The 19057-nt window shown below is 41.9% G+C and overlaps 1 protein-coding gene across 1 annotated transcript in view; it reads left to right on the forward strand.

The window, feature by feature from the left end:
- The first annotated feature begins 1842 nt into the window (after window positions 1–1842).
- The window catches only part of LOC126162941 (puff-specific protein Bx42), a 61959-nt gene continuing 44744 nt past the window's right edge, over window positions 1843–19057 (forward strand). The window contains exons 1-4 of the mRNA XM_049919773.1: window positions 1843–1913; window positions 2249–2393; window positions 3378–3545; window positions 3635–3817. Of these exons, the coding sequence (XP_049775730.1) occupies window positions 1900–1913; window positions 2249–2393; window positions 3378–3545; window positions 3635–3817 (510 nt within the window). The 5' untranslated portion in view covers window positions 1843–1899. The remainder of the gene's footprint in view (window positions 1914–2248; window positions 2394–3377; window positions 3546–3634; window positions 3818–19057) is intronic.

Consider the following 19057-nt stretch of genomic DNA (forward strand, 5'->3'; position numbering starts at 1 on the left):
ATGGTTTGTATATTAGAGGAAGGAGACAGAAGTGCAAAACAACACAAACAAAGTGCGTGGGTCAGGAAAAATTGTATTACATGGTACAGAAGGAGAATTTCACACATTATACAAGGAGCTTGAGGAAGAGGAATCTGCATTTTATATTTTGGAAAGTGTAAGCATCAGTTTTTTCATTTGTTACATCAAACTACATCTACAATTACTAAAAGGAACACAGTGTTACAAGCTGCCATCACATCTTGGTTTAAGGTTAACTTTAGATGCTAGTCCAGTGCAAATTTTTGTGAATTAGTCTTATCTATCAAAATTTCTTTCCTTAACATATACAGGTTTTCTTTGAATGTTGCATTTGGCTTTTAGTTGTTCACGTGCCTTATCTGTACAGTGCTAACTAGTGAAACCACACAAATATTGTTTTTCTTCAGGCTTTCCTGAGGATCTGTTGATATGTTTCAGGATTTCTGCCGGATGTTTCGACGATGTAACTCACTGTCTTCTTCAGGTGCTACCCGAAAATGGTCCTTGGATGGATCGAATCCAGTATGTATGTCTGGATGGTTCTGGGCGCTCCGTAACCGGTCCGCACCCCATCGAGTGTTCCGGTCGCTGTCCGCGCCCGCCAGGTGCGGCTCCAATAGACCTCTCTGGTCGCTGGTGTTCTGACTGCCGTCCACGCCCAGCTCGGCCAAACCCTGTGGTCGTGGTCGTTATCTGAGGTGTGTCGAATCCGATCTGTAACGTCTGGTGCTCTGGCTCATGTCAGATAAATATTGACCAAAGATGCTTGCAAAACTGTTTCACGCACAAATCAGAGAGCTGCTTAATAATAAATAGGCCCACTACAGAAACATTTTTAAACAATCAGCTTGCAGTGTCTGAAGGTTTCAATGCATTTCTTTATGTAACGCTAAAAATGCCCGACAACAAACAAATAAATTCCACCTACTAATCAAACTGATTCTACTCACATTATTTTTTCACTCCAATTTGCAGACATGTTGTAATCCATTTCGTTGTAAAATATTAATTACAATACCGGTATCTATAGTAATCCATTTTATAAATGTAGGAGAAGACAATTAATTTAGTGGACCTATATTGTGCAGTTCAGACTGTTGTCTCAATGCTTCAATTAATCTGTCGTCATTTATTACAAATTTTAACAAAAGAAATGACGAAACGAAACAATTTATAGTAAATAACGAACACAGAAGCAACTGATATCAACCACGACGAAACGAAATATGGAGATCTACCCATAGCTGTGTATCTGGAGGAACTGAGCTTATGGGACACGTGATCAGCAACGGACGAATGATGTCAGCCGTCAAAACTTCCCTCCAGAGAAACCTTGGCGTGACGTGAAGGGTCGGGACGGCCAGTGTGGATGCATTGCGGAATATTTTGACGGGATGGGACATTACGTGACGTGACGGCCAATGTGAACTGGCTTTTGTACCAATTCTCCATCTACTTTCTTTTTTCATCTATTTCGAACAAAGAATAGTAATTACTTCCGAAACCTCTTGATCGTTAACATTTCGTCTATTTCGCAGCATTATTGCACTTTTTTTTATCAGTCTAGAGAAAACTACAGTAACGTTGCACAATATTATTCGTTTGGGGACCGCTTTAGACTAAACAAATGTGAATAATATTTCACTGCTGATAAATCTCAAGAAAGAGTGCAAACTAGTGTAGTCCCATAAATAATTTCACTTCTTGTGATTAATGCGTGTGGATTATATTTTCATCGAAATGTGGTTACCCTCTATCGATGAATTATCTCGGTAGTCTTCGATAGCATTCCAAAGTTGAAGTAGAATCTATGGAAATCTGTATGTTTATGCATATCGCTGCTGCAATGTAACAGAAGTAATAAATGCTTTTGTCAAGATGTCGCTGACAAGGTAGTATTTGTTATTGTGGTGGTGTTATTATGTAGAACCTAAAAATTGTCTAACAGGAAATACAAATTGTGTTTTTATTTACATTTTTAAATGTTTTGAAAGAATTTTTGTCTTGTAACTCTTTTAATTTGCCATCCAACGGCGTAGGCAATTTTTTATTTGGCTTTATGTGAAAAGCTTATTAAATTTGAACGTTCTAGTAGTTTGCACCTTCAAAATTGAATGACAACATAGGCGACTTTTTATTTGGCTTTATGTGAAGAGCTTGTCAAATGTGCATGTTCTTGTAGTTTGTACTTTGAAATTCAAATGAGTTATTTCCTTGTACTTCACAGCATATTACCAGCGCCCACACAACCTGTGTGGGACAGGGACGAAGAACGAGCCAAACAGAAAATACCTGCGGCAGCTCTAGTCGTCGCCAGTCCAACTGCACCTCCATACGGACAGAGAAGAGGATGGATTCCAAGATCTTTAGAGGTACGTCTGTGTTGTTTTATACCATTCTTATGTGCTGTATATATTCTAAAGTTCCTTGGTGGCCAGGGAAACCTTAAACTAAACTCAACTTTGTAAGTATAATTGAGGCTGCTAAGAAATAGGTAGGGCCTACTCACTTTGTGTACAAAGGATTACAACTAGTATATACATTCAAGGAACAACCGTTGTTCCTTGCAGTGTATGTATACCAAAGGCTGGAACGTTTTCAAGTATTGACTTGAGTGTGTCTGCTCTAAACTTTGAGTATTGCCTTCTCACAATGTAACTTTACAGCTTTTAAATTTTCATTCTGATATAGACATCCTTAGAGGTGTTGGAAACTAGGTAAATGTTTTAAACAGTTATTTCCAAGCAGTTTGCTTTGTTGTTGTTTCATTGAAACCATTTGAATTAGCCCATACAGAATAAATCTTGACTGACTAGTGCTTCTGCCAGGTAGCGTATTAACACAATCATATTGCTCTAGGTGGCACTGTGTGTTTCAGGGAATTTTATTAATAATTGTGAATGCAAATATTGTGTGCTACCAGTAACATTATAGTACAGTCTCTTTCTAACTGCATTTATTTAAACATATGTAATTTATTCAAAGGTAAGGTATGGAGTTCATGCCGAGGGTGGTAGTAGTTCTGTCTGTATTACAATATGGTCTGCTAACATGCCTTTCATACAGACTAATACAGTAGTTTTACCTGTAAATGCCACCCTATATTAATGGAAACATATATATTTCCACTGTTGTTATTGTGAGTTAGTTTGCATGCTATAATGATATTACACGCTTCATTGGTGAAGATCATAGGAAACTGACTCTCATTTCCTTATATTTATTTTATTGAGCATTTGTACGATTGGATGTTAATTTTTGCTGTTTAAATGTACTGTAATACTCATTTGACTTACGATCATAGTGAGAGAGTAGCGCACCTTTATGTACATTTACCTTGTGCATGTTTTTCCCAGGATTTTGGAGATGGAGGAGCATTTCCAGAAATTCCAGTTGCACAGTATCCCTTAAATATGGGAAGAGAAGGGAAAGAAAGCACCTCAAATGCTTTAGCTGTACAACTAGACGCCCAAGGAAAAGTTAAATATGACGTAATAGCAAGGCAAGGCCATTCCAAAGACAAGGTAATCTAAAATGCTGATATGAAGCAGCTTTGGTTTAGTTTATTTCAAGTTTGATGCTTGGTGTAACCATTTGCATTTTGCTGTTTCAGATTATTTATTCAAAATTAACAGATCTGCTCCCTGCAGAAGTTGTTGCAGAAGATGACCCAAGCCTGGAGCGACCTAATGACGACGAGATACGGGAGACAACAGAAAAAACTAGGCTCGCTCTTGAAAGACTCACTCACACGAAGATAGCAGCTGCAATGCCCGTTAGATGTGCAGAAAAGACAGTAAGTTTATTATCATCAGAAATTTGCATCTTTTAATATCTCTTGTGAAACATTGTGTAGTATATAAGTGACAGACTTTATACTGGATTATCATTACCACACTGGAACAAATGCATAGCAAGTACAACAAAGATACTGTTTGAAACACATATTATGTACTGAACAGTTCAGACTGTTATGTGCCCATCAGCATCAAAGTCACATGGAAATTACAAATAGCAATAATGAAATTTCTAAGACTATTCATGATAGAAAGCAGAATGTAACCATTGTCAGCTAGGAAGCAATTCTGCAATTGAGATTTCGCCCCCTGCAGGTTCAGGGGTCAGAATTGGCCCGTGGTATTCCTGCCTATCGTAAGAGGCGACTAAAACAAGTCTCACACATTTCGGCCTTTATGTGTTGGTCCCCTGTAGGGTTTGACCTCTATTCTTCAGAATTTTTCCGAAGAGCGAACCAATTGGGGGGGAAGGGCACCTTACATGGTGCATCGTGTCCATAGTGTGTTGAGATTTTAGCCCCCTTTCTCGTTATTGCATTGCAGTTCTGCTCATTCTCCATCTCTTGGGTGAGGATACATAACTGGGTGCAGTTTCCAGCATGCACTATGCAGTGTTGCTTTCTATGCCGATGACGACCATGGACTTCTTTGCACCTGATATCCAGCATGTTAGCCAGTCCGTTGTGGTGGGACCGCCATGTACCCTGTTGGTACAGGGATCGCTGTGCTGATGCCCGTGCCGTTAAATCCCCACATATGCCAAGGAGTTGATGCCCATCACCATTGGGCATCGGGACTCCCGGCAATGGCCATCCTGCCAGGTGGCCCATGCTGTGGTTGGGTGGCACCCTTGGGAAGGGCCCTCGGTCAGAGTGGGTGGCATCAGGGTGGATGACACACAATAAAGCGTGGCACTTCATCTCTTGTTGGTGGCCAACCACCTGCAGTCTCTAAGCGTTCGAGGGCTCAATTCAATGTGCAGAAGTATGACCCCAAATCGTTCCTTTCCATTGCCACACCATGGGAGGAACGAAAGGCTAAGGTTGGCAGTGAAGCTCATTCGCCCCGCTACCTAGTGTGTACGAGAGCTGATGGGAAGCCTTTCATGACAATGAAGCCCTAGTTCATTGTAGAACATTTAGAGGATAAGTTTGGGGAGATGGAGGACTTGTCCAAAATGAACTCTGGGTCAGTTTTGATAAAAACAGCATCCTCTGCCCAGTCACGGACATTACTCGCTTGTGACAAGTTGGGCGATGTTTCTGTTACCATCACGCCCCACAAATGTTTAAATATGGTCCAGGGTATTATATTCCACAGGGACCTTCTTCTGCAGTCTGATGACGAGCTGCGCGCCAATTTAGAGCGTCGAGGTGTTTATTTCATCTGGCAAGTTCATCGGGGTCCGAGGGATAATCAGGTTGCCACCAGTGCCTTCATCTTAGCCTTCGAGGGTGATACATTACCTGAGAAGGTCAAGGTGATGGATGGTCTACTGCTGTGACATCAAGCCCTATATCCCTCCCCCGATGCAGTGCTGGAAGTTTGGCCACATGTCTTCCCGCTGTACTTCCAGCCTCACAAGTCGAGATTGCGGACGCCCATCACATCCCAATACTCTATGTGCCCTGCTTCCCATCTGTGTCAACTGCGGAGGGCATCATTCAGCTTGCTCACCAGACTGAAGGATTTTACAGAAAGAGAGGAAAATCATAGATAATAAGACCCTGGACCGACTGACCTACACTGAGGCTAAGCGGAAGTTTGAACGCCTCCATCCTGTTCGTATGACCTCCTCTTGCGGCTCTGCTACAACTGTTCTAGCCCTATCAGCTCCACCTACACCAGTCACCTCTAAGAGTCGGAAGGCTACACCTTCCCCCTTGATGGTGAGGCGCAATTCCCTCCCTGTTTCTCCAGCACCACCTACATTGGGAGCAACAGCAAGTGTTGGCACAGCATGATCTTTCTCTGTTAAATAATGGGGCCTCCGCACATTTCATTGTGGCACATGGCACGTACTCCGCCATTGACCTTTCGGTCTGCAGCCTTGTCCAATGGAGTGTGGAGTGGGTGATTAGTGCCACTTTCCGATCTTTCTGTCACTGCCACAGAGTCACTTCTCTGGGCGCCTCCCCAGATGGGCTTTGAATAAGGCTGATTGGGTCTCGTTTGCCTCCATTGCCACTATTGAGCCTCTTTCTCATGATGCCATTGATGGGGTGGTTCACACAATAACCACTGGCATCGTTACTGCAGTGGAATCTGCAATTCCCTATTCTTCCAGGTCCCCTCAGCAGAGGACTGTGCCTTGGTGGTCACTGGAGATCACTGAGGTGATTAGGGATCGCAGGCGGGCCCTCCAACGTCATAAGCGGCATCCATCACTCGAACACCTCCTTACCTTTAATCGGCTCCATGCCTGAGCCCGACGCCCTATTCACCAACGGAAGCAGGAACCCTGGGAAACATATAACTCCACCATTGGTATCCGTAGCTCTCCATTGCAGGTTTGGACCAAGATTAGACGACTCTATGGATATCAGACCCCTGTCAGCATACCTGGGCTTTCCCTGAATGTAGCAGTCTGTACTGAATTAGACACGATTGCAGAACTCCTAGCAGAGCATTGTGCTCAGAGTTCCGCTTCTACGAATTACCTGCTGGCCTTCTGCCCCTTAAAAAGAGCGGTTGGAACATCGGAGTCTTTCATTCCATATGCGCCACCCCAAATTGTACAGTGCTCCATTCAGTGAGTGGGAATTCGAAAAAGCTCTAGCCACTTGCCGTGATATGGCTCCCGGTCCTGTTCGCATCCACTATCAGATGCTCAAGCACCTCTTGGTGGACTGCCTGCGACACCTCCTCGACCTTTTCAACTATATCTTGGTTGATGGTGAGTTCCCATCACAATGGCAGGAAAGCATCATCATTCCAATGTTGTGTCCGGGAAGAACCCACTAGAGGTGGACAGCTACCGCCCCATTAGCCTCGCCAATGTTCTGTGCAAGTTGCTCAAGTGCATGGTGAGCCGGAGGTTGAGTTGGCTGCTTGAGTCTCAGGGCCTTCTGGCTCCATCTCAGGATGAGTTCCGTAAGGGCTGCTCTGCCACCGATAGTCTGGTCTGCGTGGGGTCTGCTGCATTTGCCCGCCATCAGCATCTGGTTGCTGCCTTTTTTGACATGCGGAAAGCATACGATACAACATGGCGACATCACATCCTCACCACGCTTCATGGGGCCCACCCTCAATTTTTATTCAGTATTTTCTGTCGCTTCGTTCCTTCGGTGTGTAAGTTGGTTCCTCCCATAGTTCTTCCTGAGACCAGGAGAATGAGGTCCCGCAAGGCTCTGTCTTAAGTGTCTGCCTCATTTTAGTTGCTATCAACGGGCTCGCTGCGGCTTTGTAAACGTCTGTAGCAGCTTCTCTGTATGCTGATGACTACAGCTCTGCTGGCATTGCAGTTGCTGAACAGCAGCTGCAGGACGCTATCTGGGAGGCACAGTCTTGGGCCATAGCACGCGGCTTCCAGGTTTCGGCCACGAAGTTTTGCGTCATGCATTTCTGCCGACATTGCACTGTTGACCCTGAGCCATAGCTTTATCTAGACAGCAAACTTCTTGCTGTGGTGGAGGTGCATCAGTTTTTGGGATTGCTTTTTGATACCCGGTTGACTTGGCTCTCTCATATTCGGTAGCTTAAGCAAACGTGCTAGCGGCATCTTAACACTCTTCATTGCTTGAGTCACACCAGCTGGGGTGCCGATCGGTCTACCCTTCTACGACTGTATCAGGCGTTGATTCAGGCCCGTCTCTATTATGGGAGCCTGGCTTATGGTTCGGCATCGCCTTCCACATTGTGGTTGCTTGACCCCATACTTCACTGCAGGAACTGACTCGTGACTGGAGCTTTCCGCACAAGCCCTGTAAACAGCATACTTGAGGAGGCTGGTGTCCCTCCACTGCAGATCTGGCGCCAACGACTATTGGCCACTTATGCTGCACATGTTTGTAGCTTGCCCAGGCATCCAAATTACCGTCTCCTGTTTCCCAACTCGGCCATCCATCTTCCCGAACAGTGGCCCTGGTCAGGGTGTCTCGATTGCGGTTTGCATCGGGTCTCTTCTTTGTGAGCTTGAGTTTTTTTCCCTCTCCCACCTCTTTTCTGGACCCATATATGTATATCCCCGTGGTATGTGCCATACTGATGGTTCAGTGGTTGCTGGTTGAGTTGGGTATGCTTTTACTCTTGGGGAACAATCTGAACAACACACAATGCTGGATGGCTGCAGTTTTTTCACTGCAGAGCTTGTCGCCATCTCTCGTGTCCTAGAGTATATCTGCTCCTGCTCAGGTGAGTCGTTCGTTATCTGTAGTGACTCTCTGAGCAGTTTACGAGCTATCGACCAATGTTTTCCTCACTCTCGTCTGGTGACAGCTTTGCAGGAGTCCATCCATACTCTTGCTCGTTGCGGCTGCTCCATGGTTTTTATGTGGACCCCGGGTCATTTTGGCATCCTAGGTAATGAACGTGTTGACACGCTGGCCAAACATTCTACCAGTGCACTGGCCCATGAGATTGGCCTTCTGAAATGTGATCTCCAGTCAGTATTGCGGCAAAGCGTCCTTGGTACTTGGAGTAATGAATGGCGCACACTGCCATCCCCCAACAGACTTTGGGTCATCAATGAGACTACAGGTGCGTTGCACTCCTCCTTGCAAGCCTCTTGCAAGGACTCAGTTGCTCTCTGCCGGCTACGCATTGGCCATACCTGGCTGATGCAGGGTCATTTATTGTGCTGCGAGAACCCACCTCTACATCGCTGTGGATCGGCGTTGACAGTGGTCCACATCTTGTTGGACTATCCACTTTTAACTACGCTCAGGCAGACGTTTGCGCTGCCTGCTACGCTCCCTGCCCTTTTTAATGGATGATGCTGCAATGGCATGCTTAGTTTAGAGTTCTATTCGAGCAGGGGGATTTTATCGCTCAATCTGAGGGTTTGCCCCTTTTATGTGTTGAGTCTGGCCTTTGGCGTACGGTTTTAGATTGGGGTTTTTAGTTTCTCTCTTGGTGGTTGCCTTTTCTTGTGATTTTTGTTTCCATGGTCAGCTAACCACTGTAACACTCTGTGTGCTTTTAATTCCTCTTTTCTGGTCTTTGTCTATGTCTTTCTTGTTCTGTGTCAGCCCTTGTCATCTCTGTTGCTTGTTTTTCTTCCTTATGGGTGTTCCATGGTCATGGAAAAGGGGACCGATGGCCTTTGTGGTCTGGTCCCTTCAGCCCCCACAAACCAACCAACCAATTGAGATTTTCTGGTTAATCTGATTGATAGAGTCTGGTCAGTGTATAATTTTGAAGGTGATGAGAGACTGAACTATGGCGAGAAGTACTTTTATGTAGAACACAGTCTCAGTCACAGAAACAGCAACCCCCCCCCCCCCCCCACCTCTCCCCAACCCCCCACCCCCTGGCAGGTGGCACACAAATATTTTGTATGTTCACAGCGAGCATGAGGCCTTGATCCTTTGCTGTACTTCTTCATTTCTTGTGCTGCAATCTTACTCTCTGACATATTCCCTGTTGACTAACTCATTTGTAGGACATTCATTATGGCTTTCCCCACTTTGTTTATTTATTTCACACAACTTATTTCATTTAACTCATATTTGGTCCCTGCATCTGGCTTTGACCTCCACCTTTTGTTTTACAAAAGTGCGAGCCATACAGGGAAGATCACCCAATACCCAACACGGTAGCCTGTCAGTGTAGTGTAGATACCCCAATGGTGGTATCCCCTCAGACTACGCAGGGTATGCGATATTGATGCCATGCTCACAAGTAGTTGCCTGTCTGCCTGAAGGCACTGGCTCCACCAAGTTTGCATCTGTGGATTTAGCCATTGTTTAGAGCAGATGGCATCACGACAACTTAAAACTTTGTGTTCTGCCTTACGGCATTTCTTGTCATGGGGGAGCCTCATCAGAGAGGTCCATCGCATGAGCATCTTGGGAAGTGATTCCAGTGGTGGTTTCCCATTGCCTTCCACTGATGGTAAAGAAATGATCTACATCTACATGGATACTCTGCAAATCATGTTCAAGTGCCTGGCAGGGGTTCATTGAACCTCCTTCACAATTCTTCATTATTCCAATCTTGTATAGCACACAGAAAGAACAAACACCTATATCTTTCCGTACAAGCTCTGATTTCCCTTATTTTATCATGGTGATTGTTCCTCCCTATATAGGTCGGTGTCAACAAAATATTTTCACATTTGGAAGAGAAAGTTAGCGATTGGAGTTTCGTGAGAAGATCCCGTCGCAACGAAAAATGCCTTTCTTTTAATGATTTCCAGCCCAAATCCTGTATCATTTCTGTGACACTCCCATATTTCGCAATAATACAAAACATGCTGCCCTTCTTTGAACTTTTTCGATGTACTCTGTCCATCCTATCTGGTAAGGATCCCACACCACGCAGCAGTATTCTAAAAGAGGACGGACAAGTGTAGTGTAGGCTGTCTCCTTAGTAGGTCTGTTACATTTTCCAAAGTGTCCTGCCAAATAAAACGCAGTCTTTGGTTAGCCTTCCCCACAACATTTTCTGTGTTGCTTCCAATTTAAGTTGTTTGTAGTTGTAATACCTAGGTATTTAGTTGAATTTACGGCTTTTAGATTAGACTGATTTATCGTGTAACCGAAGTTTGAGTTCCTTTTAGAACTCTTGTGAATGACCTCACACTTTTCGTTATTTAGGGTCAACTGCCACTTTTCGCACCATTCAGATATTTTTTCTAAATCATTTTGCTGCTTGTTTTGATCTTCTGATGACTTTATTAGTCGATAAATGACAGCGTCATCTGCAAACAACTGAAGACAGCTGCTCAGATTGTCTCCAGACTTGTATATATAGATAAGGAACAGCAAAGGGCCTGTAACACTACCTTGGGGAACACCAGAAATAAGTTCTGTTTTACTCGATGACTTTCCATCAATTACTACGAATTGTGACCTCTCTGACAGGAAATCTTAAATCCAGTCACATACCTGAGACAATATTCCATAAGCACGCCATTTCACTACGAGCCGCTTGTGTGGTACAGTGTCAAAAGCCTTCCGGAAATCCAGAAATATGGAATTGATCTGAAATCCCTTGTCAATAGCACTCAACACTTAATGTGAATAAAGAGCTAGTTGTGTTTCACAGGACCATTGTTTTCTAAACCCGTGTTGTCTGTGTGTCACTAGACCATTTTCTTCAAGGTCATTCATAATGTTCGAACACTATATATGTTCTAAAATCCTTCTGCATATCTATGTTAATGATATGGGCCTGTATTTTACTCCTACTACCTTTCTTGAATATTGGTGTGACCTGTGCAACTTTCCAGTCTTTGGGTACAGATTTTTTGTCGAGCGAACAGTTGTATATGATTGTTAAGTATGGAGCTAATGCATCATCATACTCTGAAATGAACCTAATTGGTATACAGTCTGGACCAGGAGACTCGCTTTTATTAAGTGATTTAAGTTGCTTCACTACTCCGAGGATATTTACTTCTACATTACTAATGTTGGCAACTGTTCTCGACTCGAATTCTGGAATATTTCCTCTTGGCCACAGTTTGGTAGTGGCTTTTTATCCAGGTGGGCAGGTAGTTAGCAGTCATACTAATAAAATAAAAGAGAAAAAAAAAAAAAGAAACTTCCCTTCGCTGACTCCCCACCGTCCCCACCCCTTTACTTGCTGGTTCCCTACTAGTCACTGTTGACACCATTTCCAACATCCCTCATGCACGTGACCTTGCCACTGTTGAATACTACCTCTCCTAACATCCTTTAGATTCCAAAGCCACTACCTCAATCCTCAAACCACCAGCACACTTCTCCTTTGAAGGGAAGATATACAACAAATCCATGGCACAGCCAATCTGTTTATAGGCCATCCCAAACTGTTGATGTGGTTCAGGTTCACTGATCATATCTTCTTGATCTGGAAACTGGGTCAAGAAACCCTATCCTAATTCCTTCACAACCCCAACACCTTCTCTCCCATCCACTTCACCTGTCCTCCTTAACTCAGTATGCCACCTACCTAGACACTGACCTCCTCCTCTGTAATGGCTCCATCCACACTCTGTCCACATTAAATCCACCAACCATCGAAAGTACCAGCATTTCGACAGCTGCCATCCCTTCCGCACCAAAGAAACCTTCCCATACAGCTTGTACAGCTTGGCCGCCATGGATGCCGTATCTGCATTTGCCCAATATGCTGAAGGTCTCACAAAGGCCTTCCCAGACAGGCACTGTTCCCCCAGACCTGGTCTACAAACAGATTTCCTGTGCCGTATCCCCACAGACCTCTAATCCTCCCACTACCCCTAAGAACCACATCCTTCGTCAGGGCTTCGGTTACGTGTCATGCCCTGAAATGAGACATCCTACCCAAGATCCTTCCCGCCCCTCCTAAAGTGGTGTTCCATCACCCACCCGACCTCTTGCCACAGGTTTCATATCCCTGTGAAAGACCCAGGTGCCAGATCTGCCTGATCCACCCATTCAGCACTTCTTATTCCAGTCCTGTTACAAGCTTATCCTACCCCATCACAGGCTGGGGCACCTGTGAAAACAGCTGTCATATACCAGCTGTGCTGCAATAATGGCACAGCTTTTTTGTACTGGTATGACTATCAAGCAGCTGTCCACTACGATGAATGGCCACTGCCAAATTGTGACCAGGAGTGAATTGGACCATTCTGTGGCACAACATGCAGGTGAACCAGTTCGTATGCGTTCCAGAACAACTGCGAAATTCGGGAAAAATGTGGGAATTTTTTCATCTGGGAAGAACGCAGGAATTTTTCATTGTTGTAATTTTGAGTTAAATTATTGTAATTTTGGTAGGTAAGAACTGATACTTAACAAGAATTTTACTTTAGCCCACTACTGCAGAATAATACTGCAACAGTAAAACATAAAGAAGAGAATGACACAAAAATAAAACTTTAGGTGCAAAGAAAATGTGCCATTGGTGACAACAAATCACAGCACACACACACAAGTGTCTGCTAACAACAAAATGTGTCGCAGGCTTTAAGAAGAAGACTATGCAATACTTGGTACACAACAAACTGCTGTCGATGAGTGTTGTGTCACAACTGTTTACATCTGATAGTTCATGGGAAAATGTTGCCTTGAGAAGCATTACTTTCAAAGTAAATTTCCTTTTACACAACATTAATTCTGCTATGTGTGGGAATGTGCAATGAATATCTTATATCGCTGATCATTTGACTTTCATTCGAAACTTAACACTGTGAAGACCAGACACTTAGAAAAATTTTGGGCCCAGAAGACCAGCCATTATTTAAAATTTTACTGTTACATTTGTGTTTGGTATGTCTTAAAGAATAGCACATGTTAGAAAAGATCAAGCTTCAAGGTTAGTTTTTCATATTTATTTTAGTTCTTTCATAGATTACAAATTATGCAAAAACAATGGCAAAAAGTATAATCAGCCTTAAAAAGGGGGGGGGGGTGAGTTGAGTTCTTGAGCAATTTCATACATAACTGGCTTTTTTATGGAAAAGTCAAAATATTCTGGCATGCAGAGAGGAGATATGTTGCAATTAGAGCAATACCCATTTGCTTCTTTTCTGAGTGTTTCACCAGCCACTTTTGTCATCTTCCCCTAACGATGCTCCAAACAACTCTAACGTTCGCTAGTGCTTCTTTCAAAGTAATTCCATAAATAGATAACAGAAAGCACTGTCAAGTGACAGGTGCAGGACATTCGTACCTTGCTCTCATACAAAATGAGTCCAGTTTTTGAACAATACATGGTTCGCGGATCGAGAAAGTTGCACCCTGCACTATGTTTGGGCTTGATTGACAAAGTGTTAACCATAAAGTGAAAACATATGATTGAAGTTCAACTGATATAGTCACTGCTTTAAAATTTGTTTTCAATCTGGACAAGTTTTTCCTTTAGCTCTTTCGTTCCCCAATTTTTCTGATCATTTTTTATATCATTTTTTTATTTAAATACAAAAGCTTTGCTGTGTGATTTAATCATCGTTATGAAGTGTGTCAGTTACCCTTGCATTTTTGTCCCTTCTCTTGTTTTATAATAATAAAGAGATTTTCTTCCATAAAATATTTTGTCAGTTCTTTAAGTCTTTCCTATTTGTGTGTTCATGCGACTCAACAATCATGTTGCCATTGGTTGACTACATCACATTGCATAAGCTATGATTGGTTGACAAAAGCTCATTGTGCAGAGCAATCAGGAGTTCAGTACTTTGGAAGCTACCACGCTGTATTTGTTGAAATCTGTGTTTATACTTTCGTAATTCTAAAATATGCAGTGTGCATGTTGTAGCGCATCAAAGTCTCTACAAAACAAGTCCCTTTTTGCTAGTGCTGGGAAGTTCTAAGCCAATGAATAAAACTTTTGCCGTTCAAAGGGTTGACAAGTTTTACAGCTGCAAGGGAAAAAAATGTATTTTGAACTGAGAAAAATGTGGGATTTTTTTCTTCTCCATGTATATGCCCTGTGAAAGCAGTAGGCTTGATTTCATTGGCTGCCTCACAACCTGGGCCATACGGATCCTCCACCAGCTTTTCTGAACTGCACAGATGGGAATTACATTTACAACACATTCCCCACTCCTCAAATCGTCCTGCCCTCAATGTACAGTAACCTGCTGTTCCTACACCCTCCACCAACAATTTTTACCCCCTCTGTCTCCCAATTCAAGTCACAATTTTCTGCCCCCTGTCTCCCAGTTCAAGTCCTCGTACACTCGTTATGCTCTCCTCTCTGCCAACGCACCAGCTAATCTTTCCCCTTTTTCTGCTGTTTTCCTTTTCCACTACCTGTGCCCCTCCTCCTTCGGAGCCTCTTAATGCTGCACCTGGCACCTTTCTCCTGCCAACATCTAGCCGTGCCATGCTCCGTCGGCCAATGCTAGATTCTCTCCTCCCACCTGTACTCTGATATCTTTCCCCACTCTGAATTGCTGCTTCTGTGTGATGCGACACAGTTGAATTCTTGCCAGAGATAGCATTGTATATATGAGGTGTGCTTGCTTGTATGAGAAGGTTTTGGCCAAGATCTCAAATGTGCAACTGTCTTCACATCATGCCTGTTTGCAACTCAACATGTCATCATTATGATGGGTACCAATCTATCCGTTTCATAATACGGTTCATACCATAAGCTCCATTTTTATAATAATGAAAAATGTCATCTAGATCACAACTTTTTATTAATGATGACTGTTTTGTTTTGATCTGAGTATTGGATCATCTTAAGATCTAATGCTGCAAGGTGCAGTTAGTGAGTAGCGCTGTGGATGTAACATAATAATCAGCATTAGATACGAATGTGGCCTGCAGGCCAAATGGAAACCAATAACCAGTCATCATTAACAAAAAATAATGATCCAGTTGGTGTTTTTAATTTATTATTTATTAAGGAGAAAAAGAAAAAAGTCTCAAAAGACTTATGTGGTGATCCTAAATGCATCAGATCTCCCACAGCATTGGGTTCAGAACATTTAATTGATGATGTCGTACCATCCCCATTGAAATGTACATTTTTCTTTGCAGTGGAGGGATAGTGTCATCATCCCAATCTTTAAGCCAGGCAAACTGCAGTGTCCATTTACAGCTACCTTAACCAACATGCCCTGCAAACTGCATGAAAGGATGGTAGTGCAACAATAATGTTGGGTTTTGAATTACAGGTTTTTTGTCCCCATATCAGTGTGGTTTCTGGGAGAGATGATTCACAGTCAACCATCCAGTTATGTTGGAAACTGCAATCTGAAAGTTTTATCTTAATGCCAACATCACATTCCAATCTTTTTTGACTTATGTAAGGCATACTAAACCACTTGGTTCCATCGCATTTTCCTTATCCACCATGACTGGAGATTTGAGGCTTCCTACTGATTTCTGTTTCTCAGTTTTATCCCCATGATCATTTTAGGTTAGAGGAGATATGTGACTCAGTTCCCTACAGGTCCAAGTGAAATGGCACCCCACAGGGCTCCATACTGAGCTGAAACTGTTCCTTACTGCCATTAGTGGGCTAGTGATCTCCAAAACAGTGGTTACCTCCACACTTTATGTTTATGACCTGTGTGTTTGGTATTGGACAGATCAGTTGCAGTGAAATATATTTTCAGTTGCCCTCATGACCTTTCAGTGTCTGTTCCTCTCATTTCTTCAGGAGTGCAGCATGCTAGCATAACTGATACTGACAGATCTAAAACCATGCAGAGTACAGGTATACTTTTACATCTCCCACCAGTCAGGAACAACACTGATAGCCATTAAAATGGCCGTATGTTTTTATTAAACAGATCTTCCTCAACCAAGTTTTGATTTGTAGTGACTCAATCAGCAGTTTCCAAATAATTGACCATGTTACTCTTGCCACCCTGTGGTATCTGTTGTTTAGACTCTTCTCTCTGACAGAATGTATTTCTCTGCATCCCAGTTTGTGTAGGTAGGTACATGGTAGCAATACTGTACTCATGAATAGTATTATACTCAGGAAAGTATTGAAAGAAGTAGCAGTGCTTTGAGGTATCTATACTTATCATTGATAAAAAATTATTGTTGATAAAAAGATTAGGATAGATACTCTGTATTAGCTCCAATCTCTTCTGCTCTGTTTTTAAAATCGGCCGATTGCTGTGCAGTTTTCATGACTTGGTCAGAGTTTCCTTTCCTTTTCCTATGAGAGAGAGTGAGGGAGAGTGGGTTTTAAACAGAATAATACAAGCTTAAATTGTGGACAAATTTTTATTATCAATACAGATTACAATTTTTTGAAATTTGGTATATTCTATTCTCTCGACTGATTTAGTAATTCTTGCACTTAGAATGTTGTAAACAGTAATGCAGAAGTGAACAAGTAAGTTGAATAGTGAAAATGAGTGGATTCCAAGTGAACAAACTACGAATGAAACATTTCCAAGGTTTGTGAAGCATCACAAATATTTTCGTACACACACATTGTAACACACATGTGCACTGCTCATTCAGTTTTGGCCTGTTGGAATTGTTGAAAGTGTTGGAATTGTCATGTGATCAAAATTTTGGGTAAATAATAAAAGTCATTTCAAAGATCATTCTCTACAATACTTGCTATAACATACTAATATGATTAAAAGTGTCAGTTTAAAAGTATCAGTATCAAAATGAAAGTACTCAGTACCAAGAATTATCTATACTTTTCCTGTGTCCTTACATATAGATATCCCAAGGAATGATCTGGCCATCCGTTGGCTTGAGAAGCGAGTAGTCGCCAAGAATTTGCTTTTGACAATGCTGGGCACAGATTTGCAGGTGCTCCCTCTAATAAACTCCATACTATCAAGGTGACTGTGGTTGTGTGGTGTTGCTCCTGGAAGAAATCCATCATCCTATATTGTCTCCACATTGGTCATGCCAGATTACCCAGTTTTGTTTTTTGTAATAAGCCACTTCCACAATGTGGCTATGAAGCCTTCTGACAATAGCTCAAATCCTGGAGGCATGCCCTCTCATCCTAAATCTCCATGCCAAGCATAGTCTGGATTCTTTGTCCCCAATGTTGGCAGGAGTTGTATGAACAGTTAGTCAGGTTCTCTTCATTCTCAGATCTAACATTTTAATGCTTTTGGATTGGGGCTGGGTTGGGTTGATGTGGTTAGGGGTGTCTCCCTCCAGAATGGTGGGTCCGGCATGGACCTTGACTGAATCTCCTGCACAAGCTGCCCTTGTTATCCCACTTTTACTGTCAGGTAGTTCCCTCTGCCCTCTCTTCCCCTCTCCCCTCCCCCAGATTGGCCAACTAACAACCCTATGCCAATTTCAGTGCCTTATTTTTTATTTCCTTTTCTCTCGATACTTTGAATCTGTTCAAAATGTTCTTTTCTTCCTGTCTTCTGACTTCTGCGTACCAGTTTTTTTTTTTTCACTGTCCTGCCTTGGAAGCCTTCAGTCTACAATACTTTTTCCCAATACACTTCCCTCTTGGTTGTTTCCTCAGTTTTTATATTTAATGTTTTTTTTTCCTTAAATACTTTTTTGCTTTGTGGATCAAGCTTTGACTTTTTAAGTATTGTTGATATTCCACACTGGATTTTCCATTGTTTGAAGATCTTTTTGGTTAATCCACTATCTTTCATTTTATATCAAAGTCCAAAAAATATATGTCTTCTTTTTGTCATTACTTCTGATGTTTCAAAAAAATACATTGTTGCATTGCAGTTTTCCAGCATTCATTAGTTTTTTGAGAGCATAACATTTTTTGTAATCATTTGCCTTTCTAGTATTTTTTATTTATCTAAATTATAGTTTAATGCTTGCATATGACATTCTGGCTTAACTGTTCACTGATGTCTTATTTTTGTATTTTTAGCGAGGAATTCTGTATTGTAAAGGTCTGTGGTTTTTCTGTATGACTTCCCATTTTAGGTACCTTTTTCTCCTACCTTTTTCTTTATAACAACTTTTTCCAAACCATTTTCTTTAGTTATTTCAAGATTTTTAAATTTTTTGACATTCTCTATTTGGCTAATAATATCTGTTTTCAGAAAGTTTATTGCATTTTTGATATTTGTTAAAAATTCGCTTGCTTTCTGCAGAAATTCTTAATGTGATCCTACCTGCCTATTTCTTCTAAAAGATTAATTTGTGTCACAGCAGGTGTCACATTTTCAGAAAGTATAGTAAAGGCATCAACAAATTAGAGATGTATTAGAATAAACTTTTTATTTTCTTATTTCAACCTTATTGGTGAAATTCAATTCTTGATTCCAAATCCTTTTTGCTTTTTTCTCTAGAATACAGTAAAAAAGAATTGGGGATAGCCACCAACTTGTTTCAAAAGGGTGTGGCATTTCTCCCATAAATTTCATTTTAGATACTGTGTCCGTAAGTGTATCACAAATTAAATTTACTAATCTACACCAAATTCCAATATTATTTTATCTATAGCCCTTCTGTTTACAGAATCAAACATCTTTTTGAAATAAAGAAACATAACTACATCATCTTTTGAATTCAGTAATCTGTAGCAAATGACTGAGACACGTTAAATATAAGTTCAAGACATGATCTGCCCATCCTAGAACCACCTTGATATTCATTTAAATGACTGTCCAATGTTCTTCCTACTTTGTTTAGTAGAATTTAGGAAAATATCTTATTGCAATTGGTAGCAAATAAATATCT

This window comes from Schistocerca cancellata, chromosome 2 (assembly GCF_023864275.1).
Source record: "Schistocerca cancellata isolate TAMUIC-IGC-003103 chromosome 2, iqSchCanc2.1, whole genome shotgun sequence".
Classification (NCBI taxonomy): Eukaryota; Metazoa; Arthropoda; class Insecta; order Orthoptera; family Acrididae; genus Schistocerca; species Schistocerca cancellata.